General features: G+C 46.7%; 1 protein-coding gene across 1 annotated transcript in view; it reads left to right on the top strand.

The window, feature by feature from the left end:
- The window catches only part of DNAH12 (dynein axonemal heavy chain 12), a 320,238-nt gene that overhangs the window by 237,876 nt on the left and 56,219 nt on the right, over positions 1 to 26,143 (top strand). The window contains exons 57-63 of the mRNA XM_063940858.1: positions 489 to 681; positions 10,142 to 10,334; positions 12,016 to 12,188; positions 12,311 to 12,451; positions 12,543 to 12,701; positions 18,953 to 19,097; positions 23,451 to 23,601. Coding sequence (XP_063796928.1) covers positions 489 to 681; positions 10,142 to 10,334; positions 12,016 to 12,188; positions 12,311 to 12,451; positions 12,543 to 12,701; positions 18,953 to 19,097; positions 23,451 to 23,601 — 1,155 coding nt within the window. The remainder of the gene's footprint in view (positions 1 to 488; positions 682 to 10,141; positions 10,335 to 12,015; positions 12,189 to 12,310; positions 12,452 to 12,542; positions 12,702 to 18,952; positions 19,098 to 23,450; positions 23,602 to 26,143) is intronic.

Below are 26,143 nucleotides of genomic sequence, written 5' to 3'. Positions count from 1 at the left end.
CTGTTACGTAAGGGGCGTTCATGGTTCCCTGACAAGCCCCTCCAACAATCCTGTGCCCATGTAAAGAGTACTCCCCCCCCCCCCATACACGCACGCGCGCACACACACACACACACACACACACACTCCGTGCTCCTGCTCGCTGCTGTGTTCGCTTGTGCTTGTAATCAGAATTAGTGTGCATTTTGCATTCCCTGCTTCTCCTACAGCTTGTAGACTCTCGTAAACTCCTTTTCAGGGGCAGCAATGTGACTGTGCAGGTGGTAAAGGATGGTAGCAAAACCATCAAGTATCCTATCTATATGTCATACATAACACCAAAATGAAGACACCTATGTGACATGATATGGTCTCATTCCTGAATACATGGTAGACTGAAACACATGGTAGATTGTAACATCATTCAAATATTGGCAACAACTTGACTGAAAATCTTTCCGTTCCTTAACCCACATAAGGGTTTTAAATCTGTATTTTGTTATTTACAGGAGGCATGGAGTGCATCAGACTTGGAGAGACAGTTATTGAATATTCAAATGATTTTCGATTTTACATAACGACTAAACTCAGAAATCCACATTACCTGCCAGAGTTGGCAACAAAAGTGTCACTGCTCAACTTTATGATCACCCCTGAAGGGCTGGAAGATCAGTTGCTTGGGATCGTTGTGGCAAAAGAGAGGTTGGTGACACCTGTTTCTAAAATATACTTTTCTCTGGCAGGGTCCACAGGTTATCCACAGGATAACATTGGGATATGATGAAGCAACAGCGGATTTGCACCAATTGGTCAAAGCATTTCGGCCTCCCAGCATGCAATGGGCCCGTCCATATATTCCCACCTCCTGGCTCAGTCAAATCAGTTTTTCGTTTGGTGCGGCAGGAGCCGGATCATGGTCAGAGGGCTGCTGGTTTTCAGCAGCCCTAAGCTTTCTTATTTTATTTTTATAGTCTTACTTTTTTTTCTTGAGTGATCTTTCTAAAAAGCATCTTATACGTATCTTAGAAAAAGTTGCTCCAACAACTCTCCGCTGGGTCGCAACAACGCTTACCCACGAGTACAGTGCTGTTTTGGCAGGCGTCTGTGTCGGATATACTAGCAGGTCCATCAGACGTTATCAGGCTGTGGCCGGAGCACGGGGAGAAGGTAAGACATTGGTTCCGCGTAGAAGGGGGATACAGACACAGCCGCACTGTTTTTGGGAGGAGACTACCAAACAGTCGCTGATGCGGCTGCCACCTCGGGTGCACCAGTGCTAGGCCTCAGAGATCAGAGGCTCCAGGAATAGTATGAGGCTGCGATACCTAGGGTTGATGTCAGCAGTGGGGAGTCAGTCTCCCACCATTAACTATTTTCCCGCTTCCGTCTGAGACGCTGTATACGAAGGGGACCCAGTTGCAGCATAGGTGGCTGTGTGACTGGTGCGTCTGTGCTCACTATAGGTTTATGGAGCGGCAGTGTACACTAGTAGCGTCTGGATCCACTCAGCGTTCGCAAACGTATTGATCGGTCCTGGAAGCGGGGTGAGTCTCCCTGTATCCCACTCTACTGAGTACGGGCTATACAGCACTAAGGCCCTCATTCCGAGTTGTTCGCTCGTTAGCTGCTTTTAGCAGCTTTGCACACGCTAAGCCGCCGCCTACTGGGAGTGAATCTTAGCTTTGCAGAATTGCGAACGAAAGATTAGCAGAATTGCGAATAGAAATTTATTTGCAGTTTCTGAGTAGCTCGAGACTTACTCTGCCACTGCGATCAGTTCAGTCAGTTTCGTTCCTGTTTTGACATCACAAACACACCCAGCGTTCGCCCAGACATTCCCCCATTTCTCCAGCTACTCCCGCGTTTTTCCCAGAAACGGCAGCGTTTTTCCGCACACACCCATAAAACGGCCAGTTTCCGCCCAGAAACACCCACTTCCTGTCAATCACACTCCGATCACCAGAACGAAGAAATTTCTTCGTTAAGCCGTGAGTAAAATACCAAACTTTTTTGCAAATTTACTTGGCGCAGACGCACTGCGAACATTGCGCATGCGCAGTTTGCGACTAATCGCTCCGTTGCGAAAAACACTAACGAGCGAACAACTCGGAATGAGGGCCTAAGTCTCTATCTACCTTTGAGTACGAATAGTTAGATAAAGTGCCTGATGCATATGAGTCTGATAACTATTGCTGTGGTTTCTTTTGCTGTGCAACTGAATATGTTTAAAATTCTTATATAAGGTAATGCAGTAATATGTTTCTCCTGCATACTTTAAATGTATTTGTAGTGGATTATGTGCTCATATTGCTTATTATACTAATGTATAACCTGTGACTGACTGCTAGTGTGATTTCTGACTTTACTATAAAAGCTGTCAGTTAAAAATCTGTGTATTCCGATCCTCAATGCTGGTGTTAAGCAGGGTAGGGTCGGGTTGTATGTCACTTTAACAAATTTGAAGGTGATTACAGTCACAAATTGTGTAATAACACTGTAAAGGTGTGTGATTTATTTATCATGTATAAGAGCGGCAAGGGTGAAGAAAATACACTCACAGCAGCACCAACACTCAATTCATGTTGTCTTGCAGAGTGAGGTTAACCTATCATGGTTCAAGGGAATTATGTACAAAATGGTTAGTTGTCTCCAATGCCTCCTAAATAAACAAGGCAGGCACAGGTTCTGGTTGAACCTTCATGGGCTATTTTGTAAAGACATTATCCAATGTAGCTGAGCAGGTAATTCCAGCTCCTATACCAGCGATAGGTTATCCTATTAACCCTTACATGCATCTTTCATTCTGAGGTTATCGACCTAGGGAAAGACAGTCTCTTAACAAAGACAGGCTTAAAGGCCAGTGGTAAGTAAATCACATAGGCATAATATAACATCTTCACAGTCTACACATGTTTAGCTGAGGACTCATTGCACTTTGGAAGGTCTCAGCTCAGTGTATATCTGAGCTAATTAGTGCAATGTAAGCCATTCTATCCGCAGAAGCAGCAGAGCCTATGTTTGAAACTAAGGCAGCTGTATTTAAACGTCCCAAAACACCCAATGGAAATTATGTTGGGTTTCGCCCAGTAGGAAGAGAATTCCAGGTAATGAAATTCCAATTATACTCGTCCAGTTGAGGACTATTAAGTGTGGCTCCCTAAGTAGATTCGCAGATCTTAAATTGCTGTGAAACGCTACGGTAGTTTTGTTTTCTACATAAATAAATGATGTCACGGATAGGAGACTCAGTGGTTTTCTAAAGACCATTTTTTCTTTTTTTCTGGGACAATCATTAGACCTGCTTTGGCTTCAGCCACATAGGCACAGGCTGAGCAGATGTATTGAAAATGGATCTTTCAATGGCATCTAGAAAGCAAAAATCCATATGCATATCAAACAGGCAGCGGTAAGCGGACCTGGATATGGGTATATGCCGGGCCGTCTTAACAGCAGTGTAGGACCCTGGGCACAGGAATGCACTGGGGCCCCTACCCATCCTCCAGCAGTAGAGGTGGGGGGTGCTATCGGCAGCAGCTTTGATGTCCCGCGAGCAGTAGGGGGTCTTCCGCTCAGCATGTAGGACCTGGAGCAGTAATTTCTGCTGATTACTCCTTTACTGCACAGATGGTGGGAGATGGGGTGGGAGGTAGAACACTAAACTGTAGAAGGGGGCATTGGGCTGAATGAAGGGGCCCCGGTACATGACTTCCAGGGTGGTAGGGGATGTTCAATACACATGGAAGAGGTGGATATTGGACTGGGCTTAATATTCATCATTTTCTGGTGGGAGGGCAGCTTACTTGACTGCATATATCTCAAGTTCCTGAAAATAGATTTCTTAGCTTTGAAAGGAATAACAAAACTAGAGAGTCTCACCTTTCAGGAGGTGCTGGGTACTTGGGGATCAGAGTTCAGGAGCCAGAGCAATCCACCAATGCTGCCAGTGTCCACCGAAAGGGGAGCGTCCCAGCTTTTGGCAAATACCCTCAGAAAAACTGTAAGTCAGAAAGAACCTGAGATATCTGGCTGGGAAGAGCAATTAACAGGCTCGGATGGGGATCACTGCTTTGACATCGGATATCTCGGATTCTTCTGGGCCGATTTTCAAAAATCTGGTACCCTTGAAAAGAGGGGACCCTCAGCTATAAGCCTAGGGCCCTTATACTCATGGGGCCCTTGGGCAAGTGCCCATTGAGACCATACGAAAAGACGATCAGAATCCAGGAAGGATCTGGAGTCTTATTGTGTTTACTGGAGATATTCTTTTTGGTAAAGAATTAACAGTACTTTGGAGTCAGAAGCAGACTCCAAGAAAGTGAAGGTAAGTTTCACACATAAGTTCAAGCCTAGCTTTCCGGTCCTTTCGCAATCAAGAAAAAGCAAAAGGAAAGGTTAAATACAAACAGTCCCAATTCAACAAGTCTAGTAAGACTAAAAGGTATTGGGCTACCAGAGGACCGGTTTTCAAATCTGAAGTTAAGCTATCAGCCTGGTGGTGCGGGCCTCCACCTCGGGGGATGCAGGGTGGGAGGATGACTTCTTCAGTTTGCAGAGCTGTCAGCAGTCTACTACAGATGCCTGGGTGCAAAAAGCGGTATCTCACGGTTATGATCTACAGCCACACCACAAAACCACCTGGTAATACCAAGTGCTGCATGTGTTTTTAGGAAACACCCTCATCAAAGAAATGTACCAGACCGTCTTCTGTGGAAACGAAGACTAGGGCTTCGCAAGCAGGAGTGATGAGTCAGTTCCTCCTGCACAATGAGGACAAAGTTTGATTCCAACCTGTTTCTAGTCAGAAGATAAATGGGTCATACCGGCCCACATTCAATTCCAGAGCACTGAACAAGTACTTTTGGGTGCCTCAGGTTTCATATGGAGACTTTACATTCCAGTATTTCTGCCATAGAGCAGAAGGATTTAGGGTAATCCGTAATAGTCAGGATGCCTATCCACATGTTCATATAGCACTATTCTATCAGCGCTATGTTAGGTTGCTATCCTCTAGCCGCAATTTCAGGCCCTACCATTTGGGCTGACCACAGCTCCCAGAGTATTCACCAAAAAGTAGTGATGGCATCTTATCTCTGTTAGCAGGAAATAAGTATTTTATAAAAATCCATACCTCAACGACTTAATCCTGGCACAGTCTCAGGAATTGTTCACTGTCATCTGTAACAGACAATAGCTGGTTACAGAGATATGGTTGGCTCATAAACTGGGCAAGGTCGTTCTGGTTCCGTCACATCGGAGGACATAATTGGGGGCTGTGTTGGAATTGGGTACTCAGAGAGTAATCTACCTCTGAACAAAGTATCCAAAATTCATTTAAGGATTCAGGAGTTGCTACGCAGTCAAACGGTATCCATTTACATGGTAGTGCGTGTGATGGGATTGGTGGTGTAGACAATGGACATGATGGAATATACTTAGTTCCATTAGATACATCTGCAATGTCTGATCATTTCTTGGTAGAAAGGTTGTTCATCAGACAATAAAAGCACAGATTATGGTCTTCCTCTAAAAGTTAGGAAATCATTGATACACAGAGGTTATTGGACTTCCTATCCTGGACAAAGGAAGGCTCCCTTGTATATCAGATGACAACTCTGACAATGGATGCCAGTCTGTGGGGCTGGGGTGAAGTGTCAGGAAGGAGTTGCTTACAGGTGCAGTGGACCAAGAAAGAAATGTTGCCTGCCAATAAATATATTGGATCCTCGAGCCATATATATGGCATTTATTCAGGCAAAGAATATCCTTCTGATGAATCCAGATCGAATCTGCTCGGACATGCAATGGCAGTGGCGTACCTGAACCATCAGGGAAGGATCTCACAGCCAAAACATAATGAAGAAGGTAAGTCACACTTTAGGGTGGACAGAACTTCGTTATCCAGTCTGTACTCATTCCAGCAGTCTTAAACTGGACAGATTTTCTCAGTCAGCTCGCCATTCAGGTAAACGTATATGATAATGGGGGTTACCGGAGATACATCTCATGCCGTCCGGTCAGAACAACAAAGGTTTTGCATACTGGTCAAGAGCAAATCCCACAGCGATCTTCTGGAGGACTTGTCAACTTTCGTCTGGTTCATGGGTTTCCACCAATCACCTGGTGATACAGGGTGATACGAAAGGTAAGACAAGGTAAGGGTGCTGTGATACTAATAGCTCCAGTGTGGTCCAGAAGACATTGATACATAGATCTACAGAGGAAGTCAGTGGATGCTCCATTCCTACTTCTTCAACGGCCAGATCTACCGTCTCAGGGTCCTGGTTATCACAAACACCTGGATGGACTGTTTTTGACTCCCGAGACTTCCATCCTGAAGGAAAAAGGACTCTCAAAACAGGTAATTCTAAATATGTTCAGAGCATGGAAAATGTCTTAGTTCGCATTTATCACCAGATATGGCAAGACTATATTCAATGGTGTAGGGATCAAATATTTGACCCCTGGTTTTTCAGAATTTCCAGAATCTTAGCATTCTTTCAGGTATGAATACATAAAGGTTATGACTGACTTCCTTTAGAGTACAAGTATCAGCATTGACTGTATGGTTCCAAAAGAAAATTGTTAACCTACAGGATGTGCGCATTTTTTTCCAAGGAATGCGACACATTAAACCTCCTTTTGTTCTTCCTAAAGTGCCTTGGGATTGTCACAATTGAACCACTTGAAATATTGGATGGTTCACAACTAAAGTTCTTTTTTACTGACCTTGCTTCAGTTAGAAGAATTTCAGATTTAGGGGCATTGTTATGTCATCCTCCATTTCTGAATTATTTATCCAGATAGAGCAGTTCTTTGAACCAAATCTGGGTATCTTCCTAAGGTGGTTTCTAAATTCCATCTTAACGAAGAAATTGTAGTCACGGTCTTAAGGGCCAGACTTTGCTGCGGGAGATGCATCGTTGGACGTAGTCCGTGAAGTGGATCATACCAGTGCCATCAGAAAGATAGATACACTCTTCATTCTCTATGAATTTCACAAGAGAGGATGGCCTGCGGATAAGCAGACATTGGCAAGGTGGCTTCGGATGATGATTTCAGAAGCATATTCTCTAGCTGATCTCCCTGTTCTGCCTAATGTCTCTGCTCACCCTACTCGTAAGGTAGGTCCATCATGGGCAGCACAACGGGTGCTTCAGCAGAACAGATATGTAAGGCAGCCACATGGTCTTCCATTAACACATTCATTTGACATTATGCCGTGGATACCTTTGCCTCTCATGACGCTGAATTCGGGCAAAGGATTCTCCTGTCCAATCAGGAACGTCCCCACCACTAAATTGCTTTGGAAAATCCCAATGTTATCCTGTGGATAACCTGTGGACCCTGCCAGAGAAATATACGTTATGGTAAGAACTTACTATTGATAACGGTATTTCTCCTAAGTCCACAGGATCCACAGGGATCCCACCCTGACGCACCTGATTTGAGGATACTTTTACTCACTAACCTCTTCCTTCTTGTACGGAAGGGTGTGCATGTGTGTTCTTCTCCCCTAATTAGGGCTATCTATGATGCTCCTGCCTTGAGCTTTGGGAATACAACTGATTTGCCTTATCCAGGAGGTGGGGATATATGGACGGGCCTGTTGCATGCTGGGATGCCAAAAAGCTTGACCGTTTGGTGCAAATCCGCTGTCACTTCATCATATCCCAATGTTATCCTGTGGATCCTGTAGACTTAGGCAAAATACCGTTATCAATGGTAAGTTCTTAGAGAACCATTTTATTCACATGCATTTCCGGTTGGAGTGAGGAGACATTTCCTAGGAAATCTAGAAGGGTCAGGACATTCCCAAGTCGGTGATCCGCTCCATATATAGTGAATATTGTCTACCAAAAGTAGACCACCTCTTGCGGTACGAGTCTGGACCCTTATCTATTTTTCTCATTCCTTGTTGTTATAGTATTACACTATGTTTGTGTTATGTTCTATCTCAAAGGGCATATGTTCCTGTATTGTAGATGTATGCAGGGCCGGCGCTTCCATTAGGCAGCTTTAGGCAGCTGCCTATGGGCGGAGGATCTGACGGGGCGGCCCGCTGAGGCTTCCTCGGAGAACACAGTGGCTTAGTGACAGACTGTATAGGGTGAAGGCAGGGCCTCTCCACTATTACCCCAGGTACGCACTGAATACAGTGCCATACTGAGGAGGGCGCCACTGTAAACGTGGGTCACGGAATCAAGAGGTGCAGCTCACAGACCTGCAATGGGGGCCAGCGCTTCAGCCGCGAGCGGTACTGCTGCCGAATCAGCATGAGGTGAGGGCGGAGTCTGCTCCTATTTGCTCCTCGAAGAAGAGAAGGGTGAGTAACACGATGTGAGTGACGGCCAGGATGCTGCTGCAGGCGGGGACACGCGGCAGGTGCTAGCCGCTAAGCAGAGACGGACCGTCACCTCACTACATTGCTGAGAGACTGCTGCTGCTAGCAGCGGATTAGACAGACTGCCGCCTCGCCTGGTTAACCTCTTACCTTGTGCAATGGGCGAGGCTCTGTCTCCTGTAGTCTCTTCTCCAGCGCCGCCCTCCTCCTTGTGCCTCTGTCATTGTCCGGACTGCCGAGCACCAGAGACTGTCGTCGGCAGAGGTAGCCGGGTATGCCTAACATGCAGAAATGCAGGAAATATGCAGATGCAGACATAGGGCATACCTCCCAACTGTCCCGATTTTGGCGGGACAGTCACGTTTTTCACGGTCTGTCCCGCTGTCCCACCCGCGGGTTGCGGTGTCCCGCGGGTGGGGGGGCAGTTGGGAGATCCCCCCTGTTACTCGCTGCTCTGAGCAGAGCAGCGGTGAATAGACGCTGTACGCATGCGCACAGCGTCTATTCACGGCAGAGAGGGACAGGGGGCATGACCAGAAGCTCTCACAGCGATGTTCATGCCCCCATAATGACGGAAACGGGGCGTGGCTTGCGATTGCGGCACTTGCCTCAAGGCCACGCCCTTTCTGTTAGGCCACGTCCCCTAAAATCGGCCGCACGCCGAAGTTGCGCGATGGTGTCCCTCCTCGGCTATGATAAAAGTTGGGATTTTGGCGGGACAGTCACGTTTTTCACGGTCTGTCCCGCTGTCCCACCCGCGGGTTGCGGTGTCCCGCGGGTGGGGGGGCAGTTGGGAGATCCCCCCTGTTACTCGCTGCTCTGAGCAGAGCAGCGGTGAATAGACGCTGTACGCATGCGCACAGCGTCTATTCACGGCAGAGAGGGACAGGGGGCATGACCAGAAGCTCTCACAGCGATGTTCATGCCCCCATAATGACGGAAACGGGGCGTGGCTTGCGATTGCGGCACTTGCCTCAAGGCCACGCCCTTTCTGTTAGGCCACGTCCCCTAAAATCGGCCGCACGCCGAAGTTGCGCGATGGTGTCCCTCCTCGGCTATGATAAAAGTTGGGAGGTATGCATAGGGGGTAATTTCGAGTTGATCGCTAGCTGCATTTGTTCGCAGCGCATTGACCAGGCTAAAAAGCGGCTGTTCTGCGCATGCGGCGCAATGCGCACGCGCGATGTACGGGCACAACGGACGATGTAGTTTTACACAGGGTCTAGCGATGCATTTCAGTCGCACTGGTTGCCGCAGAGTGATTGACATGAAGTGGGCGTTTCTGGGTGGCAACTAACTGTTTTCAGGGAGTGTTCGGAAAAATGCAGGCGTGGCTGGGCGAATGCTGAGCGGGTGACGTCAAATCCGGAACTGAATAGTCTGAAGTGATCGCAAGCGCTGAGTAGGTTTTGAGCTACTCTGAAACTACACAAAAAATTTTTGTAGCTGCTATGCGATACAGCTTCTGCTAAACTAAAATACACTCCCAGTGGGCGGCGGCATAGCGTTTGCACGGCTGCTAAAAACTGCTGGCGAGCGATCAACTCGGAATGACCCTCATAGATCGCATCCGTCACCTGGCAGTATCATGTTCTATGGGAAGCCCTGCGTCTCTGGCAGTGAAGTGTCCAGTTTGCACTATTTTTGCATTTTCTATTAATCCTCATTGGATCAGGAGTGCGTATGTTTTCACTTTGTACTTTCAGAATTAAAAAAAAAGAGGGAAGTTGTTCAACACCTGGATTACCGCTTTACAATAGTATTTTTTTTCTGCTTAGTTTTTGTGAGGCGGTATAAAATCTACATTTTTCTCATTGATAGGCCTGAGCTGGAAGAAGAGAGAAATGCATTAATTTTACAGTCCGCAGCCAACAAAAAACAGCTGAAAGAGATTGAGGACAAGATTTTGGAGACCTTACAGTCCTCAGAAGGAAACATCTTGGAGGATGAGAGCGCCATTCAAATTTTAGACTCAGCCAAGATCATGTCTAATGAGATCACCAAAAAGCAGCAGGTGGGTGACAAGGAAACCAATAAATGACTACATTACAGTACACCTATATATAACCACTAAAATCATTATCAGAATCACTAAAACCTTGTCACAGTTGAGTTGGTGCCCGCGGGATGTTTAAACAACTCCGGAAGTGTTAACTACCTAACAGGAGCGGATTGGGATGGAAAACCAGCCCGGAAAATTTATGGAAGCAGCCCTAATGGGGGGGTGGTCTGATAAAGGGGTGGGGTCTGTTGAGGGGGGTGGGGTCTGTTGAGGGGGGTGTGATCCCTCCTCACAGGGCCTGATAGTACGCAATTGCAGCCTTCCTTGAGTCTTTTGCTGCAGTTGTGTCTGAGACCAGGGGCGGACTGAGAACTAAAAGTGGTCCTGTAAAGTTTTGTAGTAGTTGCCTGACATGGGCAGCACAAGAGGTATAACATACCGTGTAGCCATGGCAGTATCACTGGATGGCAGAGTTGCTGTACTGCAGAGAGTGGTGGGCTGCCTGTCATGTGGGGGGTGGGGCCACATGACAACACACAATACAGGCCCCACAGACATGACGGCCCACCGGGAATCTTCCTAATGAGCCCTATGACCAATCCACCCCTGCTACCTAAAAACTTCAGCTTAGTTGTTCTCATCCAGCTTACCGCACTGGAGTGAGAAATACGGGCCCTTGGGTGTAACTATAGTCGCAGACTTTCCATCAGGAACAGGATTCTCTGCTCCTGGACTTTCTTCTTAATCTATAATTGCTGTCACCTGTGTCGAAAAACAACTTTCTCATCAATTAACTAGTTCAACACAGGTGACTGCAATTATAAATCAAGAGTGAAGTCGACGCAATTTGTACCTGACAGAAGGGGTCATGTTGGAGGGTCTGTGCTGGGTGCAGAGAGGCGGGTCTGGAGATTTGAGGGCCTACCTTACCTGCATGCACCTATAGCATACCTACTACATGTCAGAGGAAGCCAATAAGCAGCACTTCTTCCCCTGCCAATCAGTCTAATGTTCCAGAGGCAGAGGAAAAAGCGGAGACACTGGTGAGTGGGCTCTTCCACTCTTCCCCTATCTCTGCTCCACACAGTCACAGACAGGACCCAACTTGTGAGATGGGTTCCTATAACAACAGTACTATAGTATGGCAGACCGTTCACTGAGCAAAGCTCCCCAGACTGTGTTTCAGGTTTGTCCCTGTGAAAGCAGAACAACCAATGTCCACTGTCAACTGCGGCATAACAATGTGGCATAATGTGAACTGGGGGCACTACAGAGTGACATAATATGAACTGGGGTCACTACTACAAAGGAGCATATTGTAAACTGGGGTCACTACAAATGGGCATATTGTGAACTAGTGCACTACTATGGGGCACAAGCTAAACTAGGGTACTACTGTGGGGAATAAAATGAGCAAATTCTGCTGAGAGAGCAGTCTCTCTGTAAGAAATGGGACAGGGGCCTCTTCAAAATGTTGCTATGGAGCCCACAAAGTTCTTATTACACCCCTGACTGTAAGGTACTCGCAAGAAAGGGACCTCTCTGCCCTCTGTCCGATGCCTGTACCTTCACCAACCTTAAATATACAGCACTTGTTCTTTCATTATGGATTTGTATTTTGTATTATTTGTTATTCTGACTTTGCGGATCTTTACAAATAGACACTGAAGATCCTGGTGTAATATGTCTTTAGATTGCAGAAAAAACTGAACTTAAAATAGCAGAGTCCCGAGAGGGCTATCGGCCTATCGCCAAGCACTCATCTGTGCTATTCTTCAGCATCGCTGACCTGGCTAACATTGACCCAATGTACCAGTATGCTCTCAACTGGTTTGTCAATCTCTATATCAACTCCATTCAGGACAGGTGAGGCCTACTGTAGCGTTATAATCCAATAAAGCTTTATTTTCTGTAAAAGTAAAAAAAAAAAAAGGGGGTTTCCAATTTGTCAATGTAATCCAGTTATTTAATGAATTATTCTCTTTTAGCAATAAATCGAAAATCCTAGAGAAACGCCTGCGGTACCTGAATGACCACTTCACGTACAATTTATACTGCAACGTGTGCCGGTCACTCTTTGAAAAGGACAAACTACTTTTTTCCTTTTTACTCTGCTGCAACCTACTGATGTAAGTCCCAATTTGATTGGCTGCAGCCATTTTTGTTAGTCAGAGGCTAACAGCTGTTTGTTGGCTGACGCATTATTCGTTCTCATTTCAGGGCCAGGAAGGAGATTGAACACCAGGAATTTATGTTCTTACTTACAGGAGGTGTAGGCCTGCAGAATAATATTCCAAACCCAGCCCCGTCCTGGCTTTTAGATAAAAGCTGGGATGAGATTTGTCGTGCAAGTAATTTACATTCATTCCAGGGATTGAGGTAAGACTTCCCAAATAATGCAGGTAACTCAGGCACTGAGGAGAAGAAAAGATATGGACACATTTTTAAGGGGTAAACTGTAATGAACATATGTGTTTTTTATTATTAACATTATTACTTAAGAGCTATATAGTGCACACAGAAAATATTTAGTCACATCAGTCCCCGCCCAAGGGGAGCTTACAATCTATTTTTTGTACCACATGTATGTACATACACACTAGGTTAATTAATGTCAGAAACCAAGTAACCTACCTGCATGTCTGTGATTTGTAAGAGGAAACTGGAACACGCAGAGGTAACCCACAGAGACATGGGGAGAACTTACAAACTCTTCACGTATAAGGACCTTTTTGTGGAATTTAGGGCCTAATTCAGACCTGATCGCAGCAGCAAAATCTTTCTCTAATGGGCAAAACCATGTGCACTGCAGGGGAGGCAGATGTAACATGTGCAGAGAAAGTTAGATTTGGGTGTGTTATATTGTTTCTGTGCAGGGTAAATACTGGATGCTTCATTTCTACACTGCAAGTTAGATTTCAGTTTGAACACACCCCACCCAAATCTAACTCTCTCTGCACATGTTATATCTGCCCCCCCTGCAGTGCACATGGTTTTGCCCATTAGAGATAAATGTTGCTGCTGCGATCAGGTCTGAATTAGGCCCTTATACCCATGATTCTGTGCTGTGATGCAGCAGTGCTAACCACTGTGCTGTTGTTCTAATTGGTCTTGCGTCTTCTATTTCGTTAACACAGTAAAGTTGAATATTAGTGCTTCAAAAACAGTAGATTAAATTGATATCAAACAATACTTTTAGTTGTTTAGTTATCCTTTAATTTTAGTTTTCTGCAGTGGGGTACACTGTGTTCCACAGGATATACATCGGGGTGTAGAGCAGGATCTTGGATTCAGAGGCACCATCAGGCAAAGCTTTGACTGTCCCAGGATGCATTGGGGCCTCCTCTATAACCCCGCCTCCAGGTACTGAGAGCTCAGTTTCGAGTGGTGCCTGCAGGCAGCAGGTCACCTGCACTGGGCATCCCTGAAAAAGCTTTAGAAGACTTCAAGGGACACAGCACTGTTATGTCAGGGTGACATTCAGCGCTGCGTCTCTGTCACCTCCCAAGCAGCGTCGCATACTCTCGCGACTCAGATCCCGGGTACTTGCGGCGGAGACGCTCCGGCTTAGGCACACAGTCGCAGACACTCTCCTGATTCCCATGTCTGCTATGAAGGGAGGAGGTAAGAGGGTCCCCCACGTGGGACCCGCTACTAAATCGTGTTCCTGTCGCAGTCTATGGAGACGGACTGCGACGCTGGCTTGGACACTGTTACCGAGCAGGGAGCCCACTATATCCGCCAGGGCATAGGAGAACAGGTCGGGTGTGCTAATGTATTGGTAAGGCTCCGTAGTACCGGCGGTGAGGCCCAGCATAGGGGAGTCGGCGCTTGACCTGTAGCCCTGGCCCAGGGCGCCATCTCCTCGCAGATTTCCTGCCCTGGAGCTGCCTCACACTGTCCCTCACTGAGGGGCCCTCAATTCCTGACAGATATGCTGGGCGCCATCTTCTGAGCATAGCTGCTACTGGTCTCTGGGATTGCAGGGCAGGTTTCCCCTGTAAAGCCGCCTGTCCACAGCGCTGAGACTTTACAGACACTTGAGTATTCTACATGTCTTATTACAGACAGCGTTAGTTAAGAAAGAGTGTACCTATTACAAAATGTATTGTACGAGTATTTTGATATATACCTCCGGTCTAGGACCGTGCTGTGTTTTATATATATATATATATATATATATATATATGTGTGTGTGTGTGTGTGTGTGTGTGTGTGTGTGTGTGTGTATATGTATATATATATATATATATATATATATATATATATAAAAATCAGTCACGTACACATGGATTTAGTTCACAAGTGTGTGTATTCTGACGCTGGTTGTGTATTTTGTCTGCAAGATGTGTACTCTGTCTGGCTTCATCGCACTAATAGCCTAATTGTTGCTTTATTACAATGTCTAACAATAAGGGCAGTAAAACTCTGGAAGCTCCTGGAATTTGCAAGGCATGCTCCAGAGATTTACCTGAGGGGGAAGTATTGTGTGATGATCTGTGTTCTAAATGTCATACACCTCCCAGTCAGCCTGCAGCTCCTGTAACTGCAATGGAGCCACCCTGGACTATGTTCACCACCCTCCTGGGGACTCTGGACCGTTTAGCGCCCCCTATGGGACCTCCGGTGTCACTGCCACCACAAGTTATCCCTATTGTAAATACGCCTTGCGCAGAAAATTTGTCTACCCAGCTGCAACAGTTAAATCAGTCTTTGGTTAGACAGAAATTTACTCCACATGACTCCCTTGTCCCTGGGTCTGCTAAGCGGGCTGCTTCCTCCTACAATCCACTAACCTCTCTGATGTGTCATCTGATGAGGAGGGAAGCATACGGTCCTGTCAGACTCTGAATCATGTGTTACAGACAAGGATTCTACCTTACAGGTTGATGTCCCTGCCCTGGTGGATGCTATTAAGCAGATCCTTCAAATCACTGAGGATGAGGATTCCACTACAGTGGCTAAGAAAACTGATATGAATGAAATAGTGAATGAAATAGTGTCTGAATTAGCAGCTGCTAAGACTGCTTTTGTTCCTCCTACTTATCCTTCTGCTCAGAAAACGAAGACTTCTACTTTCCATTCCATTCGACCTCAAGAGAAAGCCAAGGATCAGTCTTACCCCAGACAGTCTCGTGCTCCCAAGACCACCAAGCCCAAGACGAAACAGTCCTGGGCAGCCCATCAGCCTGCTTCGAAACAAGACAAGCCTGCTGCATGACGGGGCGGGCCTCCCCCTGGGTGACCCCAGGGTGGGAGGCCAACTTCTACAGTTCGCCCAGGTCTGGTTAAAGACCACTTCAGATGCTTGGGTAATAGAAGTCGTCTCTCACGGGTATGCTGTCTCCTTCAAAAGATGTCCCCGTCACCAGTTCTGCACTACGGTACTCCCTTCGGATCCATTGAAGGTACAGGCTCTACAAACGGTGGTATGTTCTCTCCTGAGTACAGGAGTAGTTGTGCCAGTACCTCAGTCCCAGCATGGCAAAGGCTATTATTCAACCCTGTTTCTTGTGCAGAAACCCAATGGGTCGGTTCGGCCTATACTCAACCTCAAGTCACTGAACAAATTTGTGAGGGTCGCCAAGTTTTGTATGGAAATATTGCGCTCTATTGTGCTGGCGATCGAACCCAGAGATTACATGGTATCCCTGGATATGCAGGATACTTATCTGCATATTCTTATTGCCATATCGCATCAGCAGTTCCTGCGGTTTGCTATTTGTGACAGTTACTACCAATTCCAGGCTCTGCCGTTTGGACTGGCCACGGCTCCTCGGATCTTCACCAAGGTTATGGCCATGATGACGGCGCATCTCCATCACCAGGCAGTCAGAATCCTGCCGTACATGGACGACCTGCTGATTCTGGCGAGTTCCCACGATGTGCTCCTCAATCATCTATTGACGGTGAGTTGCTTACAAGCCCACGGATGGTTGATCAATTGGAAGAAGTCCTTGCTGATCCCAGCTCAGAGCATGGTGCACCTAGGAACGCTCCTGGACACATGCAGTCAGAGACTGTTCCTGTCTCCAGACAAGGTCCTGAAAAACAAGGACAGGATAAGACACTTCATCCGTCACCCCAGAGTGTCGATTCACTCGGCGATGCAAGTACTTGGCCTGATGGTGTCGACATTCGAAATGGTGGAGTATGCTCAATTTCATTCCCACCCTCTGCAGTGATTAATTCTTGCCAAGTGGGACGGCCTTCCTCTTCGGATCAGATCCCTAAGGATCTTGTTGACTCTGGTGGTTCTCGCTGACCTGGTGGATCCAGGACCAGCAAATGAGCGGGGGGCCATCCCTTCTGGATCCAAGACGGAGTCCTCCTGATGATAGATGTCAGTCTGAGGGGATGGGGAGTGGTGTTGGAGCAACACTCTTTTCAGGGTCAGTGGACCACGGTAGACTCACTCCTCCCAATAAACATCCTAGAGTTGAGGGCGGTGCTTAATGCATTATCACTTGCCCTACCTCTAATATGGAACAGAGCGGTTCAAGTACGGTCAGACAGCGCCACAACAGTGGCATACATTAAACATCAAGGCGGTACTCAAAGCCGCATGGCTATGAAGGAAGTATCAAAAATCCTTTGTTGGGCAGAACGCCATTTGCCAAGTATGTCGGCAGTGTTTATTCCAGGTGTCCTAAACTGGGAAGCAGACTACCTCAGTCGCCAGGACGTACACACCGGAGAGTGGAGTCTTCATCCGGAAGTCTTTCAACTCCTAGTGAACAGGTGGGGTCTACCGGACGTAGACCTAATGGCGTCTCAGCACAATCACAAGGTTCCGGTCTTCGGATCAAGGACAAAGGATCCTCAAGCAGTGTTCGTGGATGCACTTGCAGTTCCATGGAACTTTTGTCTGCCTTACGTGTTCCCTCGAGTGTCACTTCTGGCCAGGGTTCTACGGAAGTTCAAACAGGAAGGAGGAATGCTGCTTCTAGTTGCTCCAGTGTGGCCCAAATGGCATTGGTTCTCAGACCTGCAGGGTCTATCAATGGGGTATCCCCTTCTACTTCCTCAACGACCAGACCTCCTCGTACAGGGCCCTTGTCTCTACACAGACCTGGCCAGACTGGCTTTGACAGCGTGGCTCTTGAAGCATCACTCCTGAGAACCAAAGGATTTTCAGAGGCGGTTATTCAAACGATGTTGAAAGCCCGTAAACAGGCCTCCGTCCGGATTTATTATAGGGTTTGGAATTCTTTCTTCACTTGGTGTGCTGAGAAGAATTACGATGTTCATAGTTTCAGAAATTCCAGGATACTAGCTTCTCTGCAAAGAGGCCTGGACTTAGGTCTTCATCCGGCCTCCCTCAAGGTTCATATTTCTGCCTTGTCTGTTTGGTTTCAGAGAAAAATTGCCTCTTTACCTGACGTCCAGACGTTCATTCAGGGCGTTATTCTGATTCAGCCTCCCTATGTCCCTCCTGTGGCTCCATGGGATTTGTCTTTTGTGCTGAATGCTCTGCAAGGGTCTCCATTTGAATCTCTTGAATCGGTGGACCTGAAATGGCTCACAGCCAAGGTCCTGTTCTTGCTGGCTATTGCCTCTGCAAGGAGAAGGTCGGACTTAGGCGCTTTGTCCTGTCGTCCACCTTTTCTCATATTCCACCGGGACCGGGCAGTTCTACGAACTCGCCCAGGTTATCTGCCTCAGGTGGTGTCATCTTTTCACCTTAACCAAGATATTGTGGTTCTGGCCTTTGTCTCTTTAGGTTTGTCCCCCAAAGAACGTTCTTTGGATGTGTACGGGCTCTCCGTATCTATGTGGAGAGGACTGCCTCTATCAGGAGGTCAGATTCCCTTTTTGTTTTGTTTGGTTTTCATAAACGTGGCTTGTCTGCGAATAAGCAAACCTTGGCCAGATGGATTAGAATGGTGATTGCACAAGCCTATTGCCAGGCTGGGCTTCCAGCTCCTGCTGCAGTTAAAGTCCATTCTACTCGGTCTGTTAGACCTTCTTGGGTGGCCCATCGTGGCGCGTCCCCAGAACAATTGTGCAAGGCAGCTAAGTGGTCCTCTGTGAACACGTTCATTAGGTTCTGTGCCTTTGATACTTCCACCTCCCAGGATGCTTCCTTTGGATGCCGGGATCTCATACCCGCTAAGGCGCATCCCCTCCCTTGAGGAACTGCTTTTGAACATCACCCAATGTTTCCCTGTGGAACACAGTGTACCCCACTGCAGAAAAGGAAAGTTATGGTAGACTTAACCATGGTTAACTCTCTTTCTGCGAGGTACACTGGGTTCCACAGGGCGCCCACCCTGACGCACCTAGCTTCTTTGGGTTGTATGGCATTAGCCACTGGTACCCTCTCCTGTCGTGAGATTGTGGTTCTATGTGACTAACATCTGCCTTCTCTTTTACCTGCTCCTGCATTGGATTGGTTAATGAAACTGAGCTCTCATTGCCTGGAGGTGGGGTTATAGAGGAGGCCCCAATGCATCCTGGGACAGTGAAAGCTTTGCCTGATGATGCCTCTAGATCCAAGATCCCACTCTACACCCCAATGTATTCCCTGTGGAACCCAGTGTACCTCGCAGAAAGAGAGTTAACTGTGGTAAGTCTACCATAACTCTCCTTATATTTTAGCATAATACTATACATTCTTTTGTGACCAGAGAACACTTCATCGAGAGGCCCAATGAATGGCATAAGATATACGACAGCAGAGAGCCACACAGCGTTCCATTACCGACACCATTCAATGAAAAACTCAACGAGCTCCAGAAAATGATCATTCTGCGGTGTCTGAGGCCAGACAAGGTGACAAATGTGTCCATATAGCGACATGAGGTTGATTGGGGTAGTGGTTCAAGTATGCAGATACGCTCAAGTAGGGAGTACACTTAGGAATTTGGCAGCAGGTACGGAGTACCACCCACTGCACACTTTACACCTGTGACTGCCATTACTGCAATTATAATGCACTGCCGAGCAACAAAATCATGGTGTTCAGCACCATGACGGCCCCTCCCACTTTGTCAGGGCTACAGGGAGTGCTACAGTGACGTCATGAGATCACATAACGCTTCCTCTCCTGGCAACCGCGGCTGGCACAAAGAGAGGAGCCTGGGGTCTGGCCTGGGTGCCTTTTCCCACAGTGTCCAGCTGTTTCACTTCACTCGGCTCAAGTGACACATCAGCACTGAGCGGCTTTTGGCCCTCATTCCGAGTTGTTCGCTCGCTAGCTACTTTTAGCAGAAATGCAAACACAAAGCCGCCGCCCTCGGAGTGTATCTTAGCATAGCAGAATTGCTAACGAAAGATTAGCAATTGCTAACGAAAGATTAGCAATTCTGCTAATATTAGCAGAATTGCTAACGAAAGCAATTTCCTTGCAGTTTCTGAGTAGCTCCAGACCTACTCCTAGATTGCGATCACCTCAGTCCGTTTAGTTCCTGGTTTGACGTCACAAACACGCCCAGCGTCCGACCAGCCTCTCCTCCGTTTCTCCAGCCACTCCTGCGTTTTTACCTGGCACGCCTGCGTTTTTTAGCACACTCCCTGAAAACGGCCAGTTTCCGCCCAGAAACACCCACTTCCTGTCAATCACACTCACTATGATCAGCAGAGTGATTGAAAAGCTTTGTTCGCCTGTGAGTAAAATAGCATAGTTTTGTGTAAATTTGCTTAGCGCGTGCGCCCTGAGATGCATACGCATGCGCAGAACTGCCGGATTTTAGCCTATTAGCAATTCTGCTACAATTAGCAGCGAGCGAACAACTCAGAATGAGGGCCTTTGTTCTTCACAGACTGGGATGCTGGACATGTCTTTGGCTTCACTGTGTGGGGTAATTAATTTTTTTGTATAATGTGGGCACTACTATATATTTCTATTATTATGAGGGCATCACTATATATTGCTATTGTAATGTTGTACACTACTACATATGGTTGTTATTATGGGGCATCACTATATAATTCTATGGTAATGTGGACACTGCTATATATTTATATTATTATGGGACGTTACTATATATTTATATTGTAATGTGGGACACTATTATAGGTTGAGTATCCCATATCCAAATATTCCGAAATACGGAATATTCCGAAATACGGACTTTTTTGAGTGAGAGTGAGATAGTGAAACCTTTGTTTTTTGATGGCTCAATGTACACAAACTTTGTTTAATACACACAGTTATTAAAAATATTGTATTAAATGACCTTCAGGCTGTGTATATAAGGTGTATATGAAACATAAATGAATTGTGTGAATGTAGACACACTTTGTTTAATGCACAAAGTTATAAAAAATATTGGCTAAAATTACTTTCAGGCTGTGTGTATAAGGTGTATATGTAACATAAATGCATTCTGTGCTTAGATTTAGGTCCCATCACCATAATATCTCATTATGGTATCTAATTATTCCAAAATACGGAAAAATCCCATATCCAAAATACCTCTGGTCCCAAGCATTTTGGATAAGGGATACTCAACCTGTATATATTTATATTATGGGGCATTACTATGTATCTTTATTGTAAGGTGGGACACTACTATATATGTCCATTATTATGGGGCATTACAATGTATATCTATTGTAATGTGGGACACTACTATATATGTCCATTATTATGGGGGCATTACTATATATTTATATTGTAATGTGGGACATTACTATAACTTTCTATTATACCGGGGGCACTAGTACCAAGGCTGCCATCAGAAATTGTTGGGCCTGGGACTGACAAAATAGACAAGCTTCCAGTAGCAGTGCCGCTTATACATGCCTCCAGTAGTAGCGCCGCTTTCATATAATGACCACACACACACACACACACACACACACACACACACACACACACACACACACACACACACACACACACACACACACACACACACACACACACACTTTCTCTCTCTTACTCACTCTCCCTCAACTTACCTATCACAGGCTGGTAGAAGCTGTTTTAGATCATTCTCCTGTGGTAGCAGTCTGGTCCCGTGTTGCTCTGCCCCCCCCTCCATTCCATGTAACTCCACCCCCTTTTCATGCCCGAGTTCTGACACTGTCACAGGACAGGGAGAGGACGTTGCAAGCTTCAATACAGTAGCGGCTCTTGCTGCGGGCAAACAGAATTTTTGACCGGGGCGCTGCAGTCCTGGGGGTGCCGCCACCGCCGCCGCCTGTCCCTTCCCACTGGTGCCGTGCGGTATGCCTGATGTCATTGCGCACCGCACTGCATTGTGGGAGCTGGGTCAGATGCTAGAGGTCATAATTGACCTCTAGTGTCTGTGTGCAGTGCTATGGGAGAGATGTCATGATGTCTCTCCCATAGATCCAAGGAACGGCGGCCGGAGACAGAGGAAGAGCAGCAGCGGTCTGGAAGCAGGAGCGGGGCTGGTGAGGTTTTTTTTTTTTGTAAGTGCAGCTACCTGGGGCACAGCAACAGGGGACACATCTACTGATGACACAGCAATGGGGCACAACTACAGGGGCACAGCAACAGGGGGCACAGCAACAGGGGGCAAAACTACAGGGCACAGCAACAGGGGGCAAAACTTCAGGGGCACAGCAACAGGGGGCACAACTACTGAGGGCACAGCAACAGGGGCACAACTACTGAGGACACAGCAACAGGGGCACAACTACTGAGGGCACAGCAACAGGGGGCAAAGCTACAGGGGCACAACTACTGAGGGCACAGCAACAGTTGGCACAACTACTGAGGGCACAGCAACAGGGGTCACTACTACTGAGGGCACAGCAACAGGGGGCAAAACTACAGGGGCACAACTATTAAGGGCAGAGCAACATGGGGCAATGCTACTGAGGGCACAGCAACAGGGGGTAAAACTACAGGGGCACAACTATTGAGGACACAGCAACAGGGGCACAACTACTGAGGGCACAGCAACAGGGGTCACTACTACTGAGGGCACCGCAACAGGGGGCAAAACTACAGGGGCACAACTATTAAGGGCAGAGCAACATGGGGCAATGTTACTGAGGGCACAGCAACAGGGGGTAAAACTACAGGGGCACAACTATTGAGGGCACAGCAACAGGGGGCAGAACTACAGAGGCACAACTATTGAGGGCACAGCAACATGGGGCAGAACTACAGGGGCACAACTACTGAGGGCACAGCAACAGGGGGCAATACTACTGAGGGCACAGCAACATGGGACAAAACTACAGGGGCACAGCTACAGGGGCAAATCTTCTGGGGGCAAGGCTATAGGTGGCATAACTCTACTGGGGGCACAACTTCAGCGGACATAACTGTGACCACGCTTGTTAAGAAGGTGTCTGAAAAATAGTAGATGCCTCTGCCCCTTACAGATAATGAAAAGTGTAATGATAATAATGACAGGTTAAGGAAATCGGTACAGTTATAAATATAGGACACAATCCAAAAGCACAATCCAGACTGATTGGTAATGTAGTGTAAGCAACAGTAGAATAGGACGGTGGAGTTTTAGTATTAGATGGGGTTGGGTATGTGCCGGTCACAATACCGATGGTGGGATCCCAGCTGTTACATGGCCGACGAGGGTGCTAGTGCAACAAAGCCCCTTGTGGGCTCGGTAGCTCACTGCGCTCGCCACAGGTTCTATTCCTACTCTATGGGTGTCGTGGACACCCACGAGTGGGAATAGTCCCTGTTGGTCGACATACCGACCGGCTGGATTTTCAGATGACGGGATCCCGGCGTTGGTATTGTGACCGGCGGTCTTCTGACCTACGGTCACATAACTGCATCCCATTTGATGATGTGACAGTGATGAAATAGTAGGAAATCTCAGTACTATAGCTAGTTGTATAGACAGAGTTAGTAATAGCCGGAATAGGGCGTTTTATAGGTCACTAGTAAGACCTCACTTGTACTTTTCTAAGGTGTCCTATCTCCACATACACATGAATAAGGTAGAGGGCTACTAAAAGATTCTTAGGCTGCATAACAAAACACATCAGGAAAGCCTTATGGTGCACCCGTCACTCACACATGACATATTGAAGGCAGATAAAACTCTCGGGAATATAACCAATATATTCACCAGTGACATGATGGAGGCTTTGGGTAATTGACTGTACACTTTATATTTTGCCTTATATCTAAACAAATACACTCATGGGTCTTCACTTATTCATCACTCCCAGATAAGCCCGGCTGTTACCAACTATGTCACTGACAAACTAGGAAAGAAATTTGTTGAGCCACCTCCATTCGATTTATCAAAAAGTTATTTGGATTCCAATTCTACAATACCCCTCATCTTTGTCTTATCTCCCGGAGCTGATCCAATGGCAAGTAAGTATTAAAAAGCTATACACTGACCCATACCACTCAATATTCAGACATGTGAAATGTGGACTAAATAATCTACACCCATAACCACCCAACCCACCCTGACTCTCCCAGAAATACTCATTTTTGTTTGAAACTCCACCCATTTTTGAGTATGCTCTGCTCCTTTCAAGGTCACAGGACTGTCCTGCTATAATGAGGGCAGCTGAGAGGTGACGGTGGCCCCTCCTCCTACCCGGAGCCTGCATGCAGCTGTTCGGTCTTCACTTCTCTCACAGTCTCAAGTGAAAATCCAGACAACCAATTACAAGCCACAATCAAGAGATTACAGCTTGTGATTGGTCCTTACTACACCCCTCTGCCTCTATTAATTTTAAGATTTTAAAGACTAATTTACTGGAATCATGTAATTTCCCCAGAGCTCCCAATATGGCCGAAGGCTTATTCCAACCATTGTTGGTGCAGTCATGGAATCATTACTTTCTGCACAACTAGTGCAAGTTTTAAGGCTCTTGTCCCTACTAAAAAGACATGTTTAAAGATGCTACTTGCTGCTGACAGTTCCTGTCTACATGTATTAGATCTGTTTACTGTTTAATTATTTCTTGCCCTCTTAGCCATGTTTTTTTCCTAAAAATATATGACTGCCTGCACTTTGCCTTCACTGCAACAGAATTAAACCTCTTTTCTCAAACGTCCTAGAGGATGCTGGGGATTCCGTAAGGACCATGCTGGGGACTCCGTAAGGACCATGGGGTATAGACGGGATCCGCAGGAGACATGGGCACACTATAAGACTTTGAATGGGTGTGAACTGGCTCCTCCCTCTATGCCCCTCCTCCAGACCTCAGTTAGACTCTGTGCCCAGAGAGACTGGACACACACTAGGGGAGCTCTCCTGAGTTTCTCTAAAAGACTTTATGTTAGGTTTTTTATTTTCAGGGAGACCTGCTGGCTACAGGCTCCCTGCTTCATGGGAGTGAGGGGAGAGAAGCAGACCTACTTCTGTGAGTTTCAAGGCTCTGCTTCTTAGGCCACTGGACACCATTAGCTCCAGAGGGTTCGATCACTTGGTGCGCCTAGCTGCTTGTTCCCGGAGCCGCGCCGTCAACCCCCTCACAGAAGCCAGCAGAAAGAAGCCAGGTGAGTATTAGAAGAACAGAAGACTTCAGTGACGGTAGAAGACTTCAGAGTCTCGGAGGTACAGCACAGCGGTCGCGCTGCGCGCCATTGCTCCCACACACAAGTGGCACTACAAGGGTGCAGGGCGCAGGGGGGGCGCCCTGGGCAGCAATATACCTCTTCCATAAGCCTGGCAAAAGATGTATACAGTGCATAGGCACTGTATATGGACCCCCGACAGTATAAAAATATAAAATAATAGCGGGCTGAAGCGCAACGAGAAGGGGGCGTGGCTTAGCCCTCACAACTTGATACAGCGCCATTTTCTCCTCAGAGACGCTGACCCCGCCAAAGCACTGTTAGACAGCTAGCAGTGTAAAATGAGGGGGGGGGGGGGCACAGTGATTTAGTGCAATATAGGTGAAATGTAGCACTATATACTATAATGTGCGTGTACTTAATGAGTTGTGAATAAGTTTCTGTGTTTTCCCTGTCAGATATATCCATTATAGCTTTTTAGTACACGTGTGTCGACATGTGTGAGTGCTCTGCCGAAAACAGCTATGGGAATCCCTCTGTCGGCATTGCCGACTCCTGATGGTACTTGATTCAGTAGATGAAGTGTCAGCAGGTCGGTAGTTGTAAGCTTTTCCAAAGTAAACACTGTATGGGAGACACAGTAGTATGTGGGTGACCCTGTCGGCACCAACTGTTATTACTGGGTGTAATTTAACATGGTGTAAATAACCTATACCTGTATATATGTATATATGTATGGTACAGTTCCATTGGCCTGTAGCATGAGCACAGACGTGGTGGTATTTGTGGGGGAGTGATATTAAAATTATGTGTATATACTTCCTTCAGACCCCTCGGGGTCGCAAGAATGTTATTTGGCCTGGTTACTACTCCCTGTTGTCGACGAATACTATGTGTTATGTCGACCTTAAGGTTTCCTGGTTCGATCCACAACTTGGGCATTCAGTAGATGTTCATACACATTTGGAACACATTAATGTCACTAGGGACCCTGCGGTTCCGGACAAAATGCATATATGTATGATGTATATATATAGGATATGTGTGTATATGTGTATTAAAAATGTGTATATTCATATTACAATTTCTAATGAATGCTGAAGTTAAGTAATTCCTTCTCATGTGCTGGTCGCTCTATTGATAAAGCTCTAGGTCAGCCGTGACGAGATGGTCTCAAATCCTCACGAGGAGTCCGAGTATTTATTCTTTTCCCGCTGTGGATAGAATACAGTGAAAGTCAACCCCTGGTCTGCACGGGGCCCTGTCACAAAGGATCTTATACAGGAAGCTAAGTGATATTTTCATTATATGCTTTGATGATATTTGCATTACATACGCATGCATTCAGAAATGGTCGGTTACCTCGGCATCTGATAGAATTACC

The sequence above is a fragment of the Pseudophryne corroboree genome, chromosome 9 (genome assembly GCF_028390025.1).
Source record: "Pseudophryne corroboree isolate aPseCor3 chromosome 9, aPseCor3.hap2, whole genome shotgun sequence".
NCBI lineage: Eukaryota > Metazoa > Chordata > Amphibia > Anura > Myobatrachidae > Pseudophryne > Pseudophryne corroboree.
This window is presented reverse-complemented; position numbering and strand designations above follow the sequence as displayed.